The sequence below is a fragment of the Peromyscus eremicus genome, chromosome 6 (assembly GCF_949786415.1).
Source record: "Peromyscus eremicus chromosome 6, PerEre_H2_v1, whole genome shotgun sequence".
In the NCBI taxonomy this organism is placed as follows: domain Eukaryota; kingdom Metazoa; phylum Chordata; class Mammalia; order Rodentia; family Cricetidae; genus Peromyscus; species Peromyscus eremicus.
In genome coordinates, this window is record NC_081421.1 from 42,917,486 (window position 1) to 42,940,087 (window position 22,602).

The 22,602-nt window shown below is 42.6% G+C and overlaps 1 protein-coding gene across 1 annotated transcript in view; it reads left to right on the top strand.

Annotated features, from left to right (window-relative positions):
• Gfm1 (G elongation factor mitochondrial 1) overlaps positions 1-22,602 on the top strand; it is a 47,529-nt gene that overhangs the window by 5,625 nt on the left and 19,302 nt on the right. Inside the window, exons 4-12 of the mRNA XM_059265456.1 lie at positions 657-861; positions 2,923-3,039; positions 7,735-7,885; positions 10,172-10,326; positions 11,773-11,857; positions 15,142-15,279; positions 16,744-16,845; positions 18,393-18,449; positions 21,326-21,463. Coding sequence (XP_059121439.1) covers positions 657-861; positions 2,923-3,039; positions 7,735-7,885; positions 10,172-10,326; positions 11,773-11,857; positions 15,142-15,279; positions 16,744-16,845; positions 18,393-18,449; positions 21,326-21,463 — 1,148 coding nt within the window. The remainder of the gene's footprint in view (positions 1-656; positions 862-2,922; positions 3,040-7,734; positions 7,886-10,171; positions 10,327-11,772; positions 11,858-15,141; positions 15,280-16,743; positions 16,846-18,392; positions 18,450-21,325; positions 21,464-22,602) is intronic.

A 22,602-nucleotide genomic window follows, 5' to 3' on the forward strand; every position in this document is an offset into this window, starting at 1 on the left:
TTCACAGGAACCCACGGTTATGAGATCTTGACTATTTTAGAGACTTTAGACTTCTCAAAGAGATTCGGGTTTTAAAGACCGACACTTTTAAAGTTCTGTTCTATATGTGGTACTATATTAATGTGAGATCTGGAGGATAAACAAGAAGAAGATTAGTTAAGATTGTTGTGTTGCTATGCCAGGTTGACAAGGGATCAATTGTCTTGGCTATTTTTTGTCACTTTGACACAAGCTAGAGTCAAGTGGGAACAGAAACCTCATTCGGGAAAATACCTGTCAGCTCGCCTATAGGAAATTCTGTGTGTGTGTGTGTGTGGGGGGGGGGGGGCGGGAGCACATTTCTTAATTGCTAATGAATAAGAGGGCCCAGCCCCCTTAGGGGAGGTCGCACCCCTGGACAGGTGGTCTTGGTTCATGTAAGACTGGGCTGAGCTAGCCATGAGGAGCGAGTGAGTAAGCAACCGTGGTCTCGGCTTCCGTTCCTGCCTTGAGTTCCTGCCGTGCCTTCCCCAGGTGGTGGATGTAACCTGTAAGCCAAGTAAACCCTTTTCTCCCGAGTTGTTTTGGGTGTTTATCACAGCACTAGGAAAGCTAACAAGGACAAATCGTTTGTATATTAACAATCCACACTGTTCTTTAAAACCCTCCTCATTTAGGCCACGTGGACTTCACGATAGAAGTGGAAAGGGCCCTGCGCGTGTTGGATGGTGCAATCCTTGTCCTCTGCGCCGTCGGTGGAGTCCAGTGCCAGACCATGACTGTGAATCGTCAGATGAAGCGCTACGACGTGCCGTTCTTAACCTTCATTAACAAGCTGGACCGAGCGGGCTCCAACCCAGCCAGGGCCCTTCAACAAATGAGGTACTGAGCCTCAGGAGTGTTGATCCGGACAGCAGACTTCACATTCAGGACAGTTAATTCAATTATTGTGTCTGTCCTAAAGTGTTTTTTTTTCTTGTTTCACAAATGCGTTTCTGTGGGTCTTGGTAAATGGACCTCAGTCTCAGTAGTTTAATTTACCCTGTGGTTCCTCAGCTGCCTTCGCTGTCAGTGGGGAAAACATGTCGTATTTCTGGGGTAGTTGATGATTCCGGAATACAGTGCAGCAGCTTCTGCCGCTGCGCTACCGTCAGAGAAGTCCACGCTGCTAGAGATCCTTGCTTTGCCTTTAGTTAAACCTGGAGAAGGCTTTGGTTTTCACAGATGTAGCAAACACAGCTGCCATGCCCCTGTCAGATGTTACAGAACAGAGCTGATGGACATAGCTGGACCTTCTGTGGTAGGAAATGGGCTAAGAGTGGCAGATCTGATGCCAAATTCCGATGGAGGGTGTGTCTGCAGATGTGAAAGTGAGATTTGTCTTCTCCAGGTGTTTGAATATTTTTTCGTCGTTATTTTACTTGTGTTTGGCACTAGAAGAACTCTTCCTACCAGTTCTTGTTCTGTGTTCTGAGCAGCTTCTTTTTCTCCATTATTTGATTGTTCTGGTTTATCTTTTCTCATTTCTTGTGAAGCAGATCTGGGGACTTGTGGACCTGGCCCTCATGTCTTGTCTTCAGTCATACTTTCTATCTTCCTCTTATTATGCACCAGCTGATGAGAGACTCCTTTTTATTTTTGTGTGTGTGTGTGTGTGTGTGTGTGTGTGTGTGTGTGTGTGTGTTCATGATGAGTGGGGGGGGGGGTGCCCATGCCACTCACACGTGGGCATCAGGACAGCTTTGCAGTTTGGGTCCTTTTACATGGACACCAGGATAATTGAATTTTGAGTTACCAGGCTTTGATGGTGAGTGTCTCCACCAATTGAGCAATCTTACTGGCCCAAACAGAATTTTTGAGGTTAATTTTTAGCTCATGAATTGGATAGTCATCTGTGTCTTTTCTGTTATTTAGCCTTTTAAAAATATATTTTTATTCAGCAATACATAGCTAATTCCATAATTTTTCATTACTGTAACTTTTTTTTTCCATAGAGGTACTTTACAAATCTCTAAGTTTGGTCTCAGGATGTACCTCAGTGATAGAGCACTTACCTAGTATGTTCAATCCCTAGCACTACAAAATTTTAAATTAAATCTTATATTCTTTCCTCTGGTAACTATTCTTGGATATTAATACATTTCTTTAAAAAATATTTTTAGGCAGTTATTCTTATTTATGTGTCTGTGTAAGTGGACACCTGTTTGCAGTTATCCAGGGAGGCAAGAAGAGGTGTTAGATCTCCTGGAGCTGGAGTTACGGGCAGTTGTGAACTCCCTGGCAGATGATGAGAAACAAATTCAGGTCCTGTAGAAGAGCAGCAAGCCCTTTTAACCAATGAGCCATCTTGCCAGCCCCAGATATTAGTCGAGCCTTATGATCACCCTTTTTCTGTAAGCTCTTCACTGCCTTCAAATTCTAGTCATGTCCACTTAGCTGTCTGTCCATAGTTACCCACGGAGCCCTAGCTCACCCTAAACGGCTCCACCAGAGTGTATCTCAAGGTGGAGTCCCTCCTGGTAACTGTCTAACTGATAGATGAGTGAGTGTGCGCAGTAGCGGGCTGATGTGTTTTCCCGTGAGAACCCCGTCTGAATGGCTGTCTTTCTGTCACTTGATTTAAGAATGAGAACTAGGCTGCTATCCTGCTGTCATGATTTGTTGTTGATTTTTCTCCTCCCTCTGCTTCAGGACAAGCACATTCAGGGAGTCTGGGATAGAGGTGATTTTGGCTTCTCTGTTGTTCAGGCGGGCTTGCGGCTTTGTTTCCTTGTTAGCTCCTGAGTTTGGAGGTCTGTTGTGGTTGCTTTATTTCTCTCCTTACCCAATGTTAGCATCCGCCTCAGTTCTCCGATGTCTGCCATTGCTTGTTTGTTTGGTTTTTGCCTTTCGTCATTTCCAAATAATTTTGAGAGAAGGCAAACAAATATTTTTGTTTTTCAGATCCAAACTAAATCACAACGCAGCATTTGTGCAGATACCCATCGGCTTGGAGGGTGATTTTAAGGGTGTTATAGACCTCATTGAGGAGCGAGCTATTTACTTTGATGGAGACTTTGGGTAAGTGCTAAACTACACTGCTAAAATCTTATATTTTAAAAAAATCAAAGAAAAGGAAGACATTAGTTAAACATAGACCAACTGGTCAATCTTTTTGGAATGTGCCTGAATGTCATTCTTTAAGGCGATTTTAATGGCTTAAAATTAATTGTTCTTAGAAGTCATTCTAGAGAATGTCACTTCTTGGGAATACACTCATATCACATTACATCATGTATGCATGAGCCCCTACCCCCCTTTTTGGAGAGGTCTTCATGTGTACCTGAGGTTTAGCTTAGGCTTACTATATTGGGCTGGGGGTGTAGTTCAGGCTAGACTTCAACTCATGATCCTCCTGCCTCAGCTTCCCAAATGCTGAGGTTATAGGTGTTTGCCACCACACTGTGAAAGGAGTCTTTCAGTTTTCACTGGAAACATTCTCTCTTCACTGGTTCATTTCATCTTGTAAGCTCCTGGGGTTGCATTTCTTTTTCCTTCCTTTCTTCCTTCCTTCCTTCCTTCCTTCCTTCCTTCCTTCCTTTCTTTCTTTCTTTCTTTCTTTCTTTCTTTCTTTCTTTCTTTAAACAGGGTCTCTTGGGGTTTGGGGATTTAGCTCAGTGGTAGAGTGCTTGCCTAGCAAGTGCAAGGCCCTGGGTTCAGTCCTCAGCTGGGGGGGCGGGGGGGGGGGCGGGGATGGGGACAGGGTCTCTCTACGTAGCCCTAGCTATTGTGGAACTCACTATGTAGACCAGGCTGGCCTTGATCTCTCAGAGAGCTATCTGCCTCTGCTTCCCAAGTGCTGGGATTAAGGTCACCACTCCTGGCTTAGAGCTGCATTTCTGTATCCTGAGTGTATAATAAAAACTGGGAGAATGCAGCGTGTCAGGAGCCATTGTCACAAGCTATTGCAGGCCAGGACACAAATACAGCTTATAGCAGTTGGTAATTCAGATGTCAGCCCACCAGAGGAATGTTCTCAGATGGGGTACCCTGTCGAGCAAGGCTGCAGACCACTGACTCTGAATACCGTTGCTTTCATCTGTAATTTTTTTGTGCAATTACAGCTGTTCTATCTCCCCATTACCATGCCTTTTCATGAAATGTGTACTTGTAATCTCATGACTGCATCTCAACCTTATGGGCACTCATATGTCCATGGATGGTCAGGAAGACGACTTTTCACTAACAATTCTGATATATAATATAGAAAATATACTAGGAGATGCTTCATAGCCAGATCCATTGTCCCACATGGACTGTAGGCACGTAAAGTCTGCCTTGTTCCTTCTGCTCAGACTAACGCCAGAAAGTAACAATCTCTCCTCACACAAACTGTACACATTTAGCTTATTTTTACCTCAGAGCAAGTTCAAACTAGACTAAAGGCCTTTGTAAATAGATCCTAAGTTTAAAACTTTACAGTTATGTACAAGGTCAGAGTCGCAGGTGTCTTACCAAAGTTACCACACAAAGCTTTTTTTTTAAAAAGCCTGCCAATTCTTCACTTGCCCAGTCTGCTGATAAAAAGCTAGTCTCAGAGTTTGTCGCACTGGGCACTGCGCCCCCGCCCTCTGGTCCTGAGACCTTGAAACCTTGTGTTGCCATGGTAAATGGCTCTGCCCTTATCGCTTACCCTAGGAATATGCTTTTGACCTGTGAGAGGTAACTCTTGTAATTTTTCTGTTGCTTCAAGCCTCCTGAAAAAGAACATTTTTAGACTAGAGGAGAAGAAGCAGGAGGACTAGAACAGGGAGAGAACAGACTAGAAGAGCCAGATGAAACAATAAAGAGACGTACACGAAAGAACACGGTATGAGCAGACTTATTTTCACCCTCAGATATTAGCTTCTCCTCACTTATTGTAGCGCCTTTTTTAAAACCCTGAAAAGAAGGCTCTTAAGGAAGGCCCTTAAAAGTCTTCGTTAATAGGGATTATAAATACTTGTCTGATGTACTTCATAAGGTTACAAAATTAAGGCTGGGTGGCGGTGGTGCACACCTTTAATACCAGTACTTGGGAGGCAGAGGCAGGTGGATCTCTTTGAGTTCAAGGCCAGCCTGGTATACAGATCAAGTTCCAAGACAGCCAGTGAGGACTACACAGAGAAACCCTGTCTCAAAACAAAACAAAACAAAAGGTTACAAAATGACAACATTAATATGTAGAGACTAGGGAAAATGGCCTATAAGTAAATTGCCTGCCACAAAGGCGTGAGGACCTGAATTTGAATCCCCAGTTGCCATTTAAAAGCTAGATGTGGGAGCACAAATCTGTAACCCCAGCACTGAGGAGATGGAGACAGGTAGATCCCTGGCTTATTGACCAGGCAAATCAAGAGTTCCGGGTTCTTGAATGACCCTGTGTCAAAAAATAAGATGAAGGGGCTGAAGAGTTAGGCCAGAGTTAGGAGCACTCGTTGCTTCTGCAGAGGACCTGGGTTCAATTCCCAACACCTAGATGGTGGCTCACAAGTGCCTAACTCCAGTCCAGGGCATCTGACACTCCCTTCTTACCACCAGATATGCATGTGACACACAGACATATATGTGAGCAAAACATCCACATGCAGAAAACAAATCTAAAAAGAAAGTCATAATTTTATTAAAATAAAACAAAACACTTAGAGGGCTTTCTAAAGCACATTTCTGGGTTTACCTGCATGATTCTGATTTAGCAAATCTAAGGTAGGAAATGAAATTTGTATTTCTGGAAACTTCTCAGGATACGCAGCTATACATTTACAAATTGCAGTTTAGTAATAGTAATGTAGACGGTGTAGGGAGTCAAGATCCTTGGCTCTAAGGAAGACCCCAGAAGCTCCCCCAAGGGTCCTTTCTGAGAGATTTTCTGCTACCTTCTTGGAGGTACCATTTGACCTCTTGAAAATTCTATTTTCTATGATCGTACTTATAAGAATATTGCAGTCTCTAGTAAGGAGGGTTAGATAGCTTACAGTTTTCTGAAACAAGGTCTCACTGTGTAGCTTTGACTGGCCTTGAACTCTGAACTCACAGAGATCGGCCTGCCTCTGCCTCCTGGGTGCTGGGATTAAAGGTGTGAGCCAACACGATGGGCCCTAGATAGTTAGTTCTTTTCTTACAAATAACAAAGATGACCACACAACCTTTTGTTTAGAATATCCCAGTTTGGAGTAAGAAATGGATAAAGCATAATGCATCCTTCATCCTTTATACCAGTTTTGGACTCACCTAGGGCCATGGTTCTCAACTCTCTTAATGCTGCGGCCCTTTCGTACAGTTCCTCAGATTGTGATGACCCCAACCATAAAATTATTTCTTTGCTACTTCATAACTATAATTTTGCTACTGTTATGAGTCATAATGTAAATATCTGATATGCAGGATATCTGATATGCGATCCCAAAAGCAAGCAGTCGTGACCCACAGGTTGAGAACTGCTAATCTAGGGACTAAAAAGGAAAGTGATAAAACACACCAACTGTAACAACTGAGAAGTATAACACACTTGATATTTAACATCAGTCTCAAAGTATTCAAGCTGTTTATTTTAAAATGGAAAGCCAGACCTGGTGGTACAAGCCTATCATCCTAGCACTTAGAGGCTGAGTCAGGAGCAAGCTTAAGGCCAGCTTTGGCTACACAAGCAAGATTCTGCCTCAAAGCCCACACCACTCCATCAAGACAGGTGGTAGTAGTTCAGAATAGACAAAGGCTTCAGAACCTTAAAGAATTCAGCCTTCAGATCCCCTGTTAATGGATTTTTCTCAAGCTTAGACAGGCTTCAGACAAGTTAGCTTGAAAGTTAGCTGGTATTACTTTGGTTCATTTAAACCAGCTTTCTCATTTAGAGTGCAGATAATAGAAACATTTTTATGATGTGAGCGTGAGCAGCTCTCCAGTTTCCTGCTGCTGTAATTCACGTAGTAAAGAAATAGTGTTTTCTTTTCTTTGTCTTTTCCTGTTAGATGTCAGTAAGAATAGTTCTGTAGCCACACTGGAAAGAATTTTTTTTTTTTTTTGGTTTTTCGAGACAAGGTTTCTCTGTGTAGCTTTGTGCCTTTCCTGGAACTCACTTGGTAGCCCAGGCTGGCCTCGAACTCACAGAGATCCACCTGCCTCTGCCTCCCTAGTGCTGGGATTAAAGGCGTGTGCCACCACCGCCCGGCTGGAAAGAATTTTAATCCCTTGTTTTTCTGAGTCTTTTCATTGTTGCTCTTTTTGAGACAGGGTGTCTCCTGGCTGGCCTGGAACTTGTCATGTAGACCAGGCTGTTCACGAACTCGCAGAGATCTGACTGCCTCTGCCTCCTGAGTACTGGGATCAAAGGCATTTGCCACCACACTCGGCTCCCAAGTCATTGTTTTAACCTCAAGTTCTGTGGCTCATTTTAATCTCTAGAGTAAGATAAGCCAGTTTGTATTAGAATTGGGAAGGATTTTAGATTTCATCATGTATCGTTCTGAAAGACTTGATACGTAGAAGAATAGGACATGCTACCTTATGCCATCAAGGATGCTGCTTTTTTTCCCTCGTAGTAGACGGTGTGGCGTTTCAGGCTCTTCTCCTCCCTGGTAGCACATTCTTGAGCAAGTGACTTGATCCCTTGAAGTGTTTTTGCCCACTGTTTTGTCTGAATTGTAAAGATGTAGTTGTCTTATTAGCTGCTCACCATACCTTGGATGTTTTATATGTTTAACTGAACTAGTTAGTACAGTAAAGCCTTCTTTTTCTTAGTCAGATTGTTCGATATGGTGAGATTCCGGCTGAACTGAGGGCCGCAGCAGCTGACCATCGGCAGGAGCTAATTGAGTGTGTTGCTAATTCAGATGAGCAACTTGGTGAGCTGTTCCTGGAAGAAAAAATCCCCTCAGTTTCTGATTTAAAGGCAAGTACTCTCAAAGTAAACCTTTTTAAACACATTTTTTTTTTTTTAAATGTTTCTGGGTGTTTTGCCTGCATGCAGTGCCTGTGGAGGTCAGAAGAGGGCACTGTATTCCCTGGAACTGGAGTTTCAGAAGTTTGTGAATGTCCTGTGGGTGCTGGGAATTGAACCCTGGTCCTCTGGAAGAGCAGTCAGTGCTCTTAACCATTGAGCCACCTCTCCAGCCCCTCAATCTTATAAAATGAAAAAGGAGATTGATGTGAGGGCAGAGGACATGATTCTTTTGTTAATGAGCTTTATTAATGTAACCAGATAAAAAAAATTAATATAATTGACTTCCAAAAAAATGAAGATTCTTGCCAGAGACTTTTGAATAAACATTTCTCCAAAGAAGATATTCAAGAGTCAGTACATGAAAAGATGTTTTCCAGTACTAATCATTAGAAACAATGCAACTCAAGCCACAGTGGGATACCATTTATGCCATGAAGATGAATCTTATTTAAGACCAACCAACTAACCAAGTAAAACCTAAAAAAACCTAAAAAACCCAGAAAGCATATATACAGATGTGGAGGGAGACTCAAACCCTTTGCCTTCCTGGTAGAAACGTGACAAACACCGTGGAAGACAGCATGGCAGTAAGCCCCTCCCTGGGGGCACACCTCAGAAAGAAGGGTCTCAGCTAGTTTAGATGTGCCCCAGCATCAGTGGGAGCACTGTCCACCACGGTCAGGACGTGCAGAGGATCCTGCAGTGATGCCCATTAAAATGAGTGAATACAGAGAGTTATCCCCCAAAAATAAAATTCTGAGGAATATGACACCGCATTTGGGAACAGAGGCAGGCAGAGCTCAGTGAGTTTGAGGCCAGCCAAGAACATCTAATGAGACCTAGTCTCAGAAAACAACAAAAGCAGGGAAAGGGGGTTCATTTGCTCACAATTTCAGGTTACAGTCCATTCTTACTGAGACATCACAACAGCTGGAGCTTGAGAGAGCTGGTCACAGTACATCCAGTGAGAAGCAGAGAGGGCAGTGGATCTCACAGTTCCTCCAGTGAGGGACAGAGAGGGCAGTGGATCTCACAGTACCTCCAGTGAGGAGCAGAGAGGGCAGGGGATCTCACAGTACCTCCAGTGAGAAGCAGAGAGGGCAGTGGATCTCACAGTACATCCAGTGAGTGGATCTCACAGTTCCTCCAAAGCAGAGAGGGCAGTGGATCTCACAGTTCCTCCAGTGAGGAGCAGAGAGGGCAGGGGATCTCACAGTACCTCCAGTGAGAAGCAGAGAGGGCAGTGGATCTCACAGTTCCTCCAGTGAGGGACAGAGAGGGCAGTGGATCTCACAGTTCCTCCAGTGAGGGACAGAGAGGGCAGTGGATCTCACAGTTCCTCCAGTGAGGGACAGAGAGGGCAGTGGATCTCTCACAGTACCTCCAGTGAGGAGCAGAGAGGGCAGTGGATCAATGAATGTATGCTCGTACTCAGCTTAATTTTTCTTTTTCGTTCAGTCCAGGGTCCAGCCTATGATATGGTGCCTCCCACATTCAGTGTGGGTTTTCCCACCTCAGGTGATGTTATCAAAATAATCCCCCAAAGACATTTAGAGGTTTCCCCCTCCCATGATTCTGAACTGTATCAAGTTGACAATTACAACTAACCTTCACCAAGTTTACAGTCAAACCTCTTTTATCCCATAAGACCATTTCTCTACCCCATTCCAAAACATGTTAGTTTCTGATAAATCTAGAGATTTGATTTTTGCCTTTGTTTGTTTTGTTTTTGAAATAGAGTCTTACTATGTAACTTTGACTGGCTGACTTTGTACTCATAGAGATCCCCCTGCCTCTGCCTCCAAGTACTAGGATTAATGGTGTGTGCTACCACACCAAGTTTTAGTGTGTGTGTGTGTGTGTCTGTGTGTGTGTGTGTGTGTGTGTATTCTCCCTCTTACACAATTATTAGCATATAGTTTGTAGTATTCTCTCTGTATATATATATATATATATATATATGTATCATATATATTTATGTACCTCTTTTAGTACCAACTAAAAAGGAATGATTTTAGGGCTGTCAAAAAGTAATTATTCCATAAATCACTACTTGGCCCTAAGAAAAGCAATTTTCCCCATTTTTCAATATTTTGACTGAGTTACTGAGATGTTATCTTGTTCCTTCACAGGAACCAGCACTCCGGAATATCAATTCATCTTGTTTGTTTGTTCATAACTGACCTGAAGCATACATTGTTATGTGAACACGAGTCATTTTCTCTTTATCTGTAGCTGGCAATCCGTAGGGCGACTCTGAGTAGATCCTTCACTCCTGTGCTCTTGGGAAGCGCTCTGAAGAACAAGGGCGTCCAGCCTCTTCTGGACGCTGTTTTAGAATACCTTCCCAATCCATCTGAAGTCCAGAACTACGCTATACTCCATCAAGAGTGAGTATGGCTCAGTTACGACCTCGGTTATGAAAAGATACTTCAATACTTATGCACTATGAAGAGGTTTAAGGATTGGGCTTTCATTTATTTTTATGATTTTCTTTCCTCATTCACAAAAATCACCATGTTTAGTTGGATACCAGTTTTGGTGTACAGGAAATATTTACTGTATGAGTTCCTATATCTTTTGTGACTTACAAGTATGATTTGTGGGCTAGAGAGATGGCTCAGAGGTTAAGAGCATTGACTGCTCTCCCAGAGGTCCTCAGTTCAGTTCCCAGCAATCACATGGTGGCTCACAACCACCTGTAATGAGATCTGATGCCCTCTTCTGACCTGCAGGCATACATGTAGGCAGAACACCATGTACATAATAAATAAATCTTTAAAAAAAAAAAAAAAAGGTATGATTTGTTCTATAATCTTTCAAGGTTTATAGTGTTAATTTTTTTCATTTGGTATCATTTATTTTCAGTTATAGAATTTTTTTAACTTAAAAGAAAAAAATGAAGCCAGGCGGTGGTGGCGCCCGCCTTTAATCCCAGCACTTGGGAGGCAGAGGAAGGCGGATCTTTGTGAGTTTGAGGTCAGCCTGGGCTACAGAGTGAGTTCCAGGAAAGGCGCAAAGCTATACAGAGAAACCTTGTCTCAAAAAACAAAAACAAAAACAAAACAAAACAAAAAAAACCCGAAACTCAGGCCAGTAAGATCACACATCAGATAAAGTGTCCGCTACCAAGCTTCATGATCTTGGTTTGATCCCCAGGACCCACATGGTGGAAGGAAAGAACCAACTCACAGAAGTTGTCCTCTGAGCTCTATGTACATATGCATAAAATAAAATAAATAAAACGTGAAGCAACAACAAGGGAAAAAAACCTGTTTAAGGCTCTCCTGAATATTACTCTGCGTGCTCTGTAAGAGTTCCAGTGTTTGAATCCACTCTGGTCCTGTCTGTGTAGTTCCAAAGCCTGTAGGACATGCTCTCATTGACCTCTTTCAGTGAAACTGTGTGCAAATCAGAAGTTGTTAGCAAACATATGCTCTCTCTCTTGGACAAGAACAAATTAATATGGATGAGCTATCAAGGGCTGGGTAGATGGCTCAGTGAGTCAGATCCTTAAGTGAAGACCGTGTAAGAAGCTGTGTTTGATGGTGTGCTTGCAACACTAGTACTGTGGTGGTGCTGGGAGGGAACAGTGTGGAGACAGGAGGGTCTTGGGCGAGCTGGCTGCCAGCCTAGGTGCAGCTTCAGTGAGAGACCCTGTCTCAAAAGAACATGGCAGAGGGTGATAGAGCAGGCCAACTGAAGTCATCCCCTGGCCTCCATCCATGCCTTCAGATACATGCATACACACGTGTACATGACACCACATGGACACGACACACACAAAGACATACTAAGTATTATGTTTTACAGCTTTATATTTCTTCTGTTTAAAGTGACTCAAAAGAGAAGACCAAAATCTTAATGGACTCCAAAAGAGACAATTCCCACCCATTTGTGGGCCTGGCTTTTAAACTGGAGGTAAGTTGCTATCTATCGTATTTACTGCTGTCTAGTTTTCTTTTACTAGGCTTTTAGCCCTATTATAAAATGATAGTGTGCCCTTGTGAAACACTTAGGAAAGTGGAGGAGATGAGAATGGCCAGAACTTTTAATAGTAAGTTGATAGTTCCTTATTTTTACTTTATTTTTTTATTTTTATTTTTATTTTTTCAGAGACAGGGTTTCTCTGTGCAGCCTTGGCTGTCCTGGAACTTGCTCTGTAGATCAGGCTGACCTCAAACTCACAGAGATCCACCTGTCTGCCTCCCGAGTGCTGGGATTAAAGACGTGCACCACCACCGCCTGGCCAGTTCCTTGTTTTTAGATGCAGTTAGCTCTTTACAGTTTTAAAATGTAAAGTTTTACAGAAACCATACTCTATATAATTTTACCTTGGTATTTCCATTTAAAATAGTTATAGATATAATCCATGTTTCTGTAAATTGTTGGAAGATTTAATTTATTGTTTTGTGTTGTGTCTTGTATGTAGCCCAGACTGGCACCAAATTCACAATCCTTTTGCTACAGACTCTTGAGATGTGGGATTACAGATGTGTGCCATCATGGCCAGCTTAAACATTTTAAATGGTAGTATAAAATTATATTAAGTAGCTGGGGATGGTGACAAACACCTTTAATCCCAGCACTTGAGAGGCAGAGACTGGCTGATCTCTAAATTCAAGGCCAACCTGGTCTACCTAAAGAGTTCCAGGATAGCCTGGGTTACCCTGTCTAAACAAAACAAAAAAAGTGTGTTAATATGCCATAATTGGCTTAAAATTATCTGATTATTGGACATTATTATAAACAAAGTGGGTCTGCTTTTGAAAACAATTTGTCCTGAGTCACTTATGAAGGGACTCAACCTAGCTCTGTTTTTAAAACCGAAATCTATAGATAATTGGAAATGTACAGGTACTGCAGTTTGTGCAAGGAAATTGCAGTGTATCTTTACAATGCAATGTTATTTAGACTTTAAAAATTAAGATGTGCCAGGCGGTGGTGATGCATGCCTTTAATCCCAGCACTCGGGAGGCAGAGCCAGGCAGACCTCTGTGAGTTCAAGGCCAGCCTTGATCTCTACAGAGCGAGATCCAGGACAGGTACCAAAACTACACAGAGAAACCCTGTCTCGAAAAACAAACAAACAAACAAAAAAAATGAAGATGCTTAATTATTTTAACAATTTATTTTTCGTTCACGTGTGTGGGTGTTTTGTCTGCATACATGTCTGTGTACTATCTTGTATGCAGTACCCATTGAGGTCGAAGAGGGTGTTGATCCTCTGTAGCTAGAGTTACAGATAGTTGTTAGTCACCTGTGGGTGCTTGGAACTGAACCTAGATCCTCTGCAGAGCAGAAATGTTCTTCACCACTAAGCTGTTGCTCCAACCAAGATGCCTGCCTATTTTTTTTGACATGAGAAGTTGTTTATAAACTTTAAAAGACCATATTTTAGATTTGGCAGAAAAATTATAAAGATTTGTATAGAGAATTCATTCATCCATTTTTTTTCTTAGTAAACATTATTGTAACCAATGGAACAATATTAATTTACTATTGATAAAAGTCATATTCAAATATTTATGGTTATTGCTTATATCCCCTCTTTGTTGGTATCCTATTCTGCTTAGCACATTAGATTAATTATCCTGTCTCCTTAACCTCCGTCATAGCTAGCTCTATGTCACGTTGGCATAAGCTAGTCATTTTGGAACAGGAAACTTCAACTGAGAAAACAATCCTACCAGATTGGCCTGTGGTGTATTTTCTTGAATGATGGTTGATGTGGGCAGTGCCATCCTTGGACTGTTGATCCTGGGAGCTATAAGAAAGCAGGCTGAGCAAGCCATGAAAAGCAAGCCAGTAAGCAGCTCTCCTCCATGGCCTCCGCATCAGCTCCTGCCTCCAGCTTCCTGCCCTGCTTGAGTTCCTGTCCTGACTTCCTTCAGTACTGGACTGTGCTGGAACTCTAAGTAGAAGTAACCTCTTCCTCCCCAAGTCGCTTCTGGCCGTGGCATTTATCACAGCAATGGGAGCCTAGGAACTCCTGGAAACTGTTCTTAGATTTATTTTCCCTTGTTTCCCATGCCCTTGGTATTTTTTGAGAAGTGCTTGTCAAAGATGTCTTTCAGTTTGGGATTTTCTGATGCTGCTATGAGGATTAGATTGGGGTCATGGATGACAGGAGGATGTCTGCAGAGGAACATGTCCTCCTTGACACATGTCAGACATACAGGTTTTTACTATGATGATGACCGTGATCACCTGACTTAGGTAGGGCTTGTCAAGTTTCTTCCCTATAAAATGGCTCTGTTCTCTCTCCCTGTCTCACTGCACTCTTTAAAAAGCAGTTGTTACGTTTGGCTGTTAGTGACTCCTCAAGAACAAAGAAACAAGCATCCATTCACCCAGATAGGGCACCAGTAACAGACCAGACACATTCGACTGCCTGAGTCTATCTCGCTTGGTGAGCCTGTGAGTTTACTGGGGCAGCCTACAGGAGCCTGGGTGTCCCCTAGACAGCTGCACCAAAACCCCACCCTGTGGAGATGCCTCCTGAAAGCCATGTCCCCGGAATCTCTGCCCAGCTGGCAGGCTGCTGTACCAAAGCATCCCCTCTTCCCCAGAAACTGTTTCTGCTGCTAACCACAGGGAGGCGCTGGTGAATCTAAGCACTTTCTGAGTTCCCTGCCTCTTGCAAAGTTTGTTTCCTGGGTCCCATGAGCCAGGCTCTTGTCTCCAGGCAGGAATGTGGAGGAAATGCTCCCGTTTGAAGGAAATAGCTGCTTTCTATACATTTATAGTGCAGCTGTGTTTTGTTTAAGATTTATTTTTAATTAGTGTTTGTGTGGGAGGATATATGCATATGAGTGCAGGTGCCCACAGAGGCCAGAAGAGGGAACCAGATCCCATAGAGCTAGAGTTAGAGGCAGTGTGAGCTGCCTACTGTGGGTTTTGGGAACTAACCTCAGAGAAGCAACAGGTCCCACTGACTCTGTATTTCTTATTTTGTAAATTTAGATATCTTTTATCCTTTTATTATTAAGGTCAAAGTGTTTTACTTATTTATATAAACCTTTACTAACAAATTTGATTTTTTTAAAAGCAATTGGCTACTTAAAATTTGTAGTAAAACATTTTTTTTTCTGGTTTCGTCTCTTCCTTGTAAATATAGCTGGAACTTGTTTTGATTTGTGAGGTTGACTCTTCGCTTTCTGACATTTCTTTTCTTCTTCTACAAATGCACTCTTGACTTGTAGGCAGGCCGCTTTGGACAGCTAACTTATGTCCGCAGTTACCAAGGTGAGCTAAAGAAGGGCAGCACCATCTACAACACGAGGACCGGGAAGAAGGTGCGCGTGCAGCGGCTGGTGCGCATGCACGCCGACATGATGGAGGTGAGCATGCCACTGAGGTGCTGGGGAGGCAGGCTGCCTTCGTGGTGTCTGAGCTCCTCCAGATCATCCCCTTTGTCTGAACACACGCTTTCCTTGTTCTTTGCACTCGGCTGTGTGATCTAGCACCTTGCTGTAGGAGAACTAAGTTGGCCGGTGTTAAGAGCTTGGTTTATTCCTCTAGAAGGTAGCGATCCTTCCTCAGAGGCCAAGGTTCAGGAAAAGAGACTCTGGGATTCGGCACAAGTACTTTCCTCAAGAGCTGTGAAGATGCTAGCTGTGGAGGTGCGTGCATTCAGGAAGCGAAGGCAGAATCACAAGGCCATCCTGAAATACACAAGGGGACCCTGTCGGGAGAGAGAAGCATTAGAAGCATTCAGAAATGTAGTTCTTAAAGATAAATGAGTGATAAATTCACTTGATTTTCCACGTGATTTGATGAATTTGCTTTCTGAAATATGGTAGCAGTGAATGTACTCTTCAGTATTAGAACCTGTATCCTATTCACCATGGGTTTAGTACTTTCCTCAAGAGCTACTAAGATGCTGCTGTGAAGCTAAGGCAGAATCACAAAGCCAGCCTGGTACACAGTGCAAACTCCGGCAGGGCCATGTTCCTTCCAGAATCTACATGAAGATCTGTAATGTCTTTGACTTGTGTCTTGAATTGGCTCTGAGTAAGCCATTTGTAGTCCTTACAGCTAGGCCATGGCAGGAATGCTGAGTGCTGAAACCTCTTCTCTCTAGTCTAGCTCTGGGTTCTCAGCCTTTGGTTTCAGCAAAAATTGGAAGTTTTTAGAAGACATACCTTTTGTCTCTTGGAAGATGAAATAGGCAGTCACAAAACTTGAAGCTTTGCAAAACAGGCAGCAAGGGGCAGGCTAAAGGGTTAGTAATTGTCACAGCTCTTCCTTGCCGGCTTCAAGCACACGTGTGTCATGGAAGAAAGACACTCATCCTGCAGCTTTCTGAATGAACCACGAGTAGGAAGGACAATATCTCGGAAGCTGGAGGCAGCGGTGCTTTGTTCTAGCTTTCCTGTGTTTTCGGAACACTTGCATCTGTGAGACATTAAACGTATTTTTAGTACAATGCCTTCCATTCTTCTCCCTTTGTTTCCCAAACTTCCTTCGCAGTTTCCCTTGTATGTATGTCCTGCAGGGTCTCTCTGTCCTGAGGCAGCAGAGTGTAACCCCTGCTTTTAAAACAGGCCAGTTAAAGAAGCCTTAGTCCTGGAATTTTCCACTGAGTGTCAAATCTTGTCTGTTCAGTTAGATAGCATCTAAAAGACCCATTGAAGACATGTCTTGGAATGATTGACTGTTGGTGTTGGATTTGCTCATTCCAGGTAGAATTCAGGAAGAATTTCTGCATTGCTTGTGTGCAGTATGTTTACAGTACAGTTGCTTCGTACTGTGCCTTGATTTATTTCATGTTCAAATATAATTTGCATTATGTCTTTATTTAGGATGTTGAAGAAGTATATGCTGGAGACATTTGTGCATTATTTGGCATTGACTGTGCAAGTGGAGACACATTCACAAACAAAGATAACAGTGGCCTTTCTATGGTAAGCCGTCTAACTGCAAAACTATTCATCATTTGAATTTTAAGTGTCTATTTTAATGTCATATATTTTATACTGCATCAGAACAGCTACAGAGGTTTGCATTGAATGCCACATTGAAAGTTCACCCTGACCTTTGTTGGTTCCAGCTCTCTGAATACCAGCTAGCTAAGTGTCTGCTGTGGGCTTACGTACCTGGTTTTTCTCAGTAAAAACGATCCACAATCCTCCAAAGTTTTCATGTGGAGGAAAATCTCCACCAGATAAAACTTGGATAATGTAGCTCCAGCTCTTCCACCCTGTGGTCTGCTGCCCACTCTGGGTGCCACTTTAATTATTGTCACTCTCAGGCTACTCCCAGTGGAGTGCTACTTACCAAATCAGTAACCGGAGAGTGACCTCTTCTGGTAACCTAAGAAACTATAAGACGGGACTATAATATTTAGAATAGACTTGGAGATAACAACATGTCTATGCTTGGAAGGGGTCTTTGAGCCAGGAGGTGGTGGCACACACCTTTAGTCCTAGCACTCAGGAGGCAGAAGCAGGTGGATCTCTGTGAGTTCAAGGCCAACCTGGTCTACCAACTGCGACTGTGTTCCAGGACAGAGAAATCCTGTCTTGAAAAAACAAAAAACAAACAAATAACAACAACAACAAATTATTCTCTGGGTTTAACAGATTATTATAAGACCATTCAAAACCCATAAATCTGCAATTTTAAGACCTCAGTAAGGACATTTTATATTTTAGATTAGGCCTTAGGTAGGTGCTTGTCATGAGCTGAAGAGATGACTCAGTAGTTAAGAGCTCAGTCTACTCCTGCAGAGGAACCAGGTTGGGTTCCCAGCGCCCATGTGGTGGCTCACAGCCACCTAACTCCAGTTTCAGGGGATCCAGTAATATCTCTTCTGTCCTTCCCGGGCCCTGCACAAACTTGCTGCACATACATACATGCAGACAACACACTCCTGTACATAAGTAAAAGCCTCACTTCTGCCCAGTACTACTTGCCTGGGGCTTGACCAAGTTACTTTCTGTTCCTTCAAGCCTTTGGAAACTTGACTAGTAACATGAGGATAGTTTCTGCTTTTTAGAGCTGTCATTGATCAAATAAGATGTGTGTGTAAAGATTCTGGGGCCCCTTCTGGTTCCCTTTTTATAACTAAAACATAATAACTCATCAGAAGATTGCAACAGGAAATGTAGAACAGGCAATAAGAATATATTCCCACAAAAAGAAAAGAATTCCATATGTTAACATTTAATTAACTTCATTGTAGTGATTATTATGTAGTGTAAATAGTTAGGTCAGTAAATTAGATAAATTATTTTTTTGTGGAGGTAGGAGTTCATGTAAGTATACACATGTGTTTATTAATGTTACATTCTTACTTTATTTAATACAAAACAGAGTTAGACCCATATTGTCCAGCCTAAGATATTGGCTAGTATTTGCCCTTTGTTTTGTTGTTAATGGAGTACGCTAATCACTGAGTCATAAAACTGACTCTTAATTATTTTATGTTTTCTTAAAAAACATTTTTTAGGAATCAATTCATGTTCCTGAACCTGTCATTTCAGTAGCAATGAAGCCTTCTAACAAGGTAGGAGTTTAAGCTTCAACAACTTGTTCTAAACTTGAGCTTTCTGTCGTCATTCTCCATGTTGCACCTGGCATCTTGTGGGAAGCCGCACTGAGCTGGTCTCTGCTCCTTCTGTTGATAGTGAGGTCAGCCTTTTAATTGAGTAGTCGGTCCTGATGAGTCTCCACGTATTTGAAGGCACAGATGGCGTTTAATAGTAGAGAGAACTTTACAACGCTATCGTAACGTTGGTGTGTGAATGGTAAGTCTATCCTCTTGGAGTCGTAAATTGTTCAAAAGGAGAGAAAGGCATTCGTCTCGAGTTGTAGTGAAACTTCATTGTCGGTACTTTACAGTGTGATCAGTTAAATGCTTGGTGGATTGTAGTACATTTCTGGATTTTATGGTTGTTATGAAGTATCTGATCATAACATCACAAGCCAATAAGACAACTTTTTTAAACTTCAACTATGATTTTATATTTCGGGTTTTAAATTTGTATACTGTTTTTACAATTATATAATTAGGTTTGATATCATTTGGCATTCTACACATCCAAATTGCTTGACTGCCTTGCATTCATATTGCTCTCCATTGGAATCAGTTCAATCTTGAGCCCTAATTATTTAGTTCCTAAGTTGTCTTGTTGGGGTTAATTCATTCATATATTGAGTGAACATTTTAAGACATCTTGCCCTCTGAGAACTATCATTCACATATTTGGATAAATTGTCCTGTAGGATATATAATTAATAGCTGCTACTTCATCTATTTTGAGAAACTGCAATTTTTCCAGTATAGAAAAGAGAAAGCCGAGGGAGCAAAAGACATGAAAACAGTCTTCTCGGAATCTTGTGGGGCTAAACCTTGCATCCTCGCTGAAAGATACCTTTGTTTATTTTAAGTTCTTTGCTAAGGCTCGCTAGCAAGGTTAGAAATGAAAGATGTTTTTGTACCTTTCATGCCACATTCAGAGGTTACAGTTAATAACTCACAATGACAGAAGGAAATTAGGTGGACCGGGGATCCTTGCCTCTTCTGCATGAAAACATTTAAAAGTGTCTTCTAACAAGTAAATTAATTTCAATCAACTGACGAAGTCTCTGTCACTATAAGGCCTTGAGTTTTTATAGTGAGCAGGGACGCTGCTTCTGCTGAGTGAGGACTGGCTAGTGCAGAGAAAAGTCAAGAGTGACGAGTACACTAACCTAGGGACTGACTGCCCTCCTGTGTGTTCCCTGTGTGGCCTTGAGCAAGTTACTTAACCTCTGTCTACATATTTACAGTACAGTTAAATTTGAGATAACATGCACAGCAGGCATTACAGCTCCAAGCACGTGATTAATGGTGCTGCTAATACTTCTCCTACAGGACGTGATCATTTTTTATTGCTACCATAAGGAATTTCCAAAAACTTAGTAACCTAAAACAATACCAATGTATTGTGTTTATAGTTATGTAGATCAGAGACTGGTATGATTCACTATAGTTTAATCAAGCAGAGGTGTATTCGTGTGTGTGTGTGTGTGTGTGTGTGTGTGTGTGTCCCCGTCCCTTTCAGTGTGAGTGCAGGCACGTGTCCATGAAGGTCAAAGGACAAGCTCACGTGTCCACCATCAGCTTCCACTGGTTTGAGAGAGGGTCTCTTCGTTGTTCACGTGTGTGTGCCAGGCTAGCGTGGCTGCTTCCTTCCGTGATTCTCCTGTCTCTGCCACTCATCTGGCCGTGGGAGTCCTGGGACTGTGCTAATGGATCCAGTGTGACATAGTTCCTGGGGATTTGGACTCAGCTCCTCAGACTTGTGAAGCAAATGCTTTACCCTCTGAGCTATCTCCCCAGTTCAGGGTTGTGCTCTTTTCTGGAAGTTCCAAGGGAAACACTTTTTTTGTTGCTTACTCAAGTTTGTGGGGAGAATTGGGCTTCCATGGGTTTCTGTTCCCTTTTCTCCTCAGGGTCCTCCTAGCTTCCAGAGGCTGCCTACCTTTTTTTGGCTTATGGCCCCTGCTATCATTTTTAGATGTCATGGATTTTGATTCTGTGTACGTGTGTCTAACTGTGTGTGGATATATGCATGTAGAGGCCAGTGGCATCTGATCCCCTGGAGCTCGAGTGACAGGTGGTTGGGAGCCACCTGCCATGGGTGCTGGGAACTAAGCTCCAGTCCTCTGGAAGAGCACCTCTCCAGTGTTCCTTCCCGCTTTTCACGCTGGCAGCAATGGGTTGGGTCTTGTTCCTGCTTCTCTCCGGCCTTTCTTTAGTCATAGCCATGCTTTATTCTCCGTCTGCTTTCTTCCGTCTGTAAAGGCCATTGGCGTTACATTGAGCCTACTCTGACAATTCATAGAATGCTCCCTATCGTAAGAGTTGGGAGGAGTGGGCGACTTACCCTGCTTACTGTGTGGAATTGCATCAAAGTACAAAGGCATATCAGATAGCAAGGAGATTGTTTCAAAACAGAAACAGCTTGATGTGCTATTTCCTTTGCTGTTGGTCTGAACAGAGTAGTTAATGCTCTTGACTCTACAGAAGACTCTGGGTAAACATGCTGACTATATTATTATAGAGGATCTCCAAGTGTTAGGCATTTCCTTTCACTCAGGCACTTCCCACAGACGGGTAGTTTGGTCAGTGTGATAGAAAGTGACAGTTAAGTCTTGGACCCTTGTTTCCTATCTTGGTATGAAGAGAAAATCCTGTTCAGCTGGCTGGGCCTGGACTTGGCTGTGGTGGCCAAGGTTGTAGTTTTTCCAAAAAAGGTCTGAGTAGAACAAGATATGGACCCTCTTTATTTCTTAATTGCCAGTGTATTTGGTTTTATTCAGTAACATTTTCTCAGAAATGCAGTTGTTTTTCATGCTTAATCAATCCTATAATGACTTTTTTTTCCTCTTTTAAAGAATGATCTGGAGAAATTTTCAAAAGGTATTGGCAGGTTTACACGGGAAGACCCCACATTTAAAGTCCGCTTTGACACTGAGAGCAAGGAGACAATTGTGTCTGGAATGGGAGAATTACACCTGGAAATCTATGCTCAGGTATGGATCACAGAGCAGCTCTGCAGTTGGATTTGTTACTGTGTGTGCTTTGTTAAAGGTCAGTAATGGGGCCTGGCAAGGTGACTTCATCTGTAATCACACTCCAGGAGGTGAGGCAGGAAGATGAATAGGAATTGAAAATCATCTTCGTCAGCTAGGCGGCGCCTTTAATCCCAGCACTTGGGAGGCAGAGCCAGGAGGATCTCTTGAGTTCGAGGCCAGCCTGGTCTACAGAGCAAGATCCAGGTCAGGCACCAAAACTACACAGAGAAATCCTTTCTCAAAAAACAAAACAAAACAAAAGTCATTCTCATCTACATAGCGAGTTGAAAGAAAAGATAAAAAGTCAATAATGTTCCAAGTAATGACTGTAAATGGATAATGCTTCTGCAGGCTCTACTGTATTTGTGTCCTAAGTCTATTTGTTAAACATTGTGGACTTTGAGAATCTAGACTCTGAGATTTGTAAGAAGACCCTCATCCATTCCCAGTCCACTATTGGGTCAAATAAAGCAAGCCTTAGTGAGACAGCCTGTTTTTGTACCTACTCCCAGGACTTCCCTTCAGGAGGACTGGAGAGAGGGTTCAGAGGTTAAAGTCACTTGCTGTGTTTCCAGAGGACTTGAACGCAGTTGCTAGTGCCCATGTGGAGTGGCTCACAACCTTCTTTAATTCCAGCTCCAGTGGATCCAGCACCCTCTTCTGGCGCCCCTGTATACATGGCTCATGCACACACAGACAACATGTACACAACATGTACATAAACATTAAGGGCAGGCCAAGATAGCCTTTAATCTCGGAACTCTGGAGGGAGAAGCTGGAAGGTCTTTCTGAGGTCAGTGCCAGCCTGGTCTGCACAGTAACTTCCCACCAGAGTGACATAGAGAGGCCTTGTCTCACAAAATACTCAATTAATGAGATTTAAAGCATGGAGGGCGGTGGTAACATAAACCTTTAATCCCAGCACTCGAGAGGCAGGCAGATCTCTGTGAGTTCAAGGACAGCCAGGACTGTACAAACCCTGTCTCAAAAAACCAGAAAACAAAACATAGAGGCCAGTTCAATACAGATTAAAAAAAAAGTCTTCCTAGCTGAAGTGTAAATATAGTGAAATGTAAACAAAAGATAACAGCAGTGGA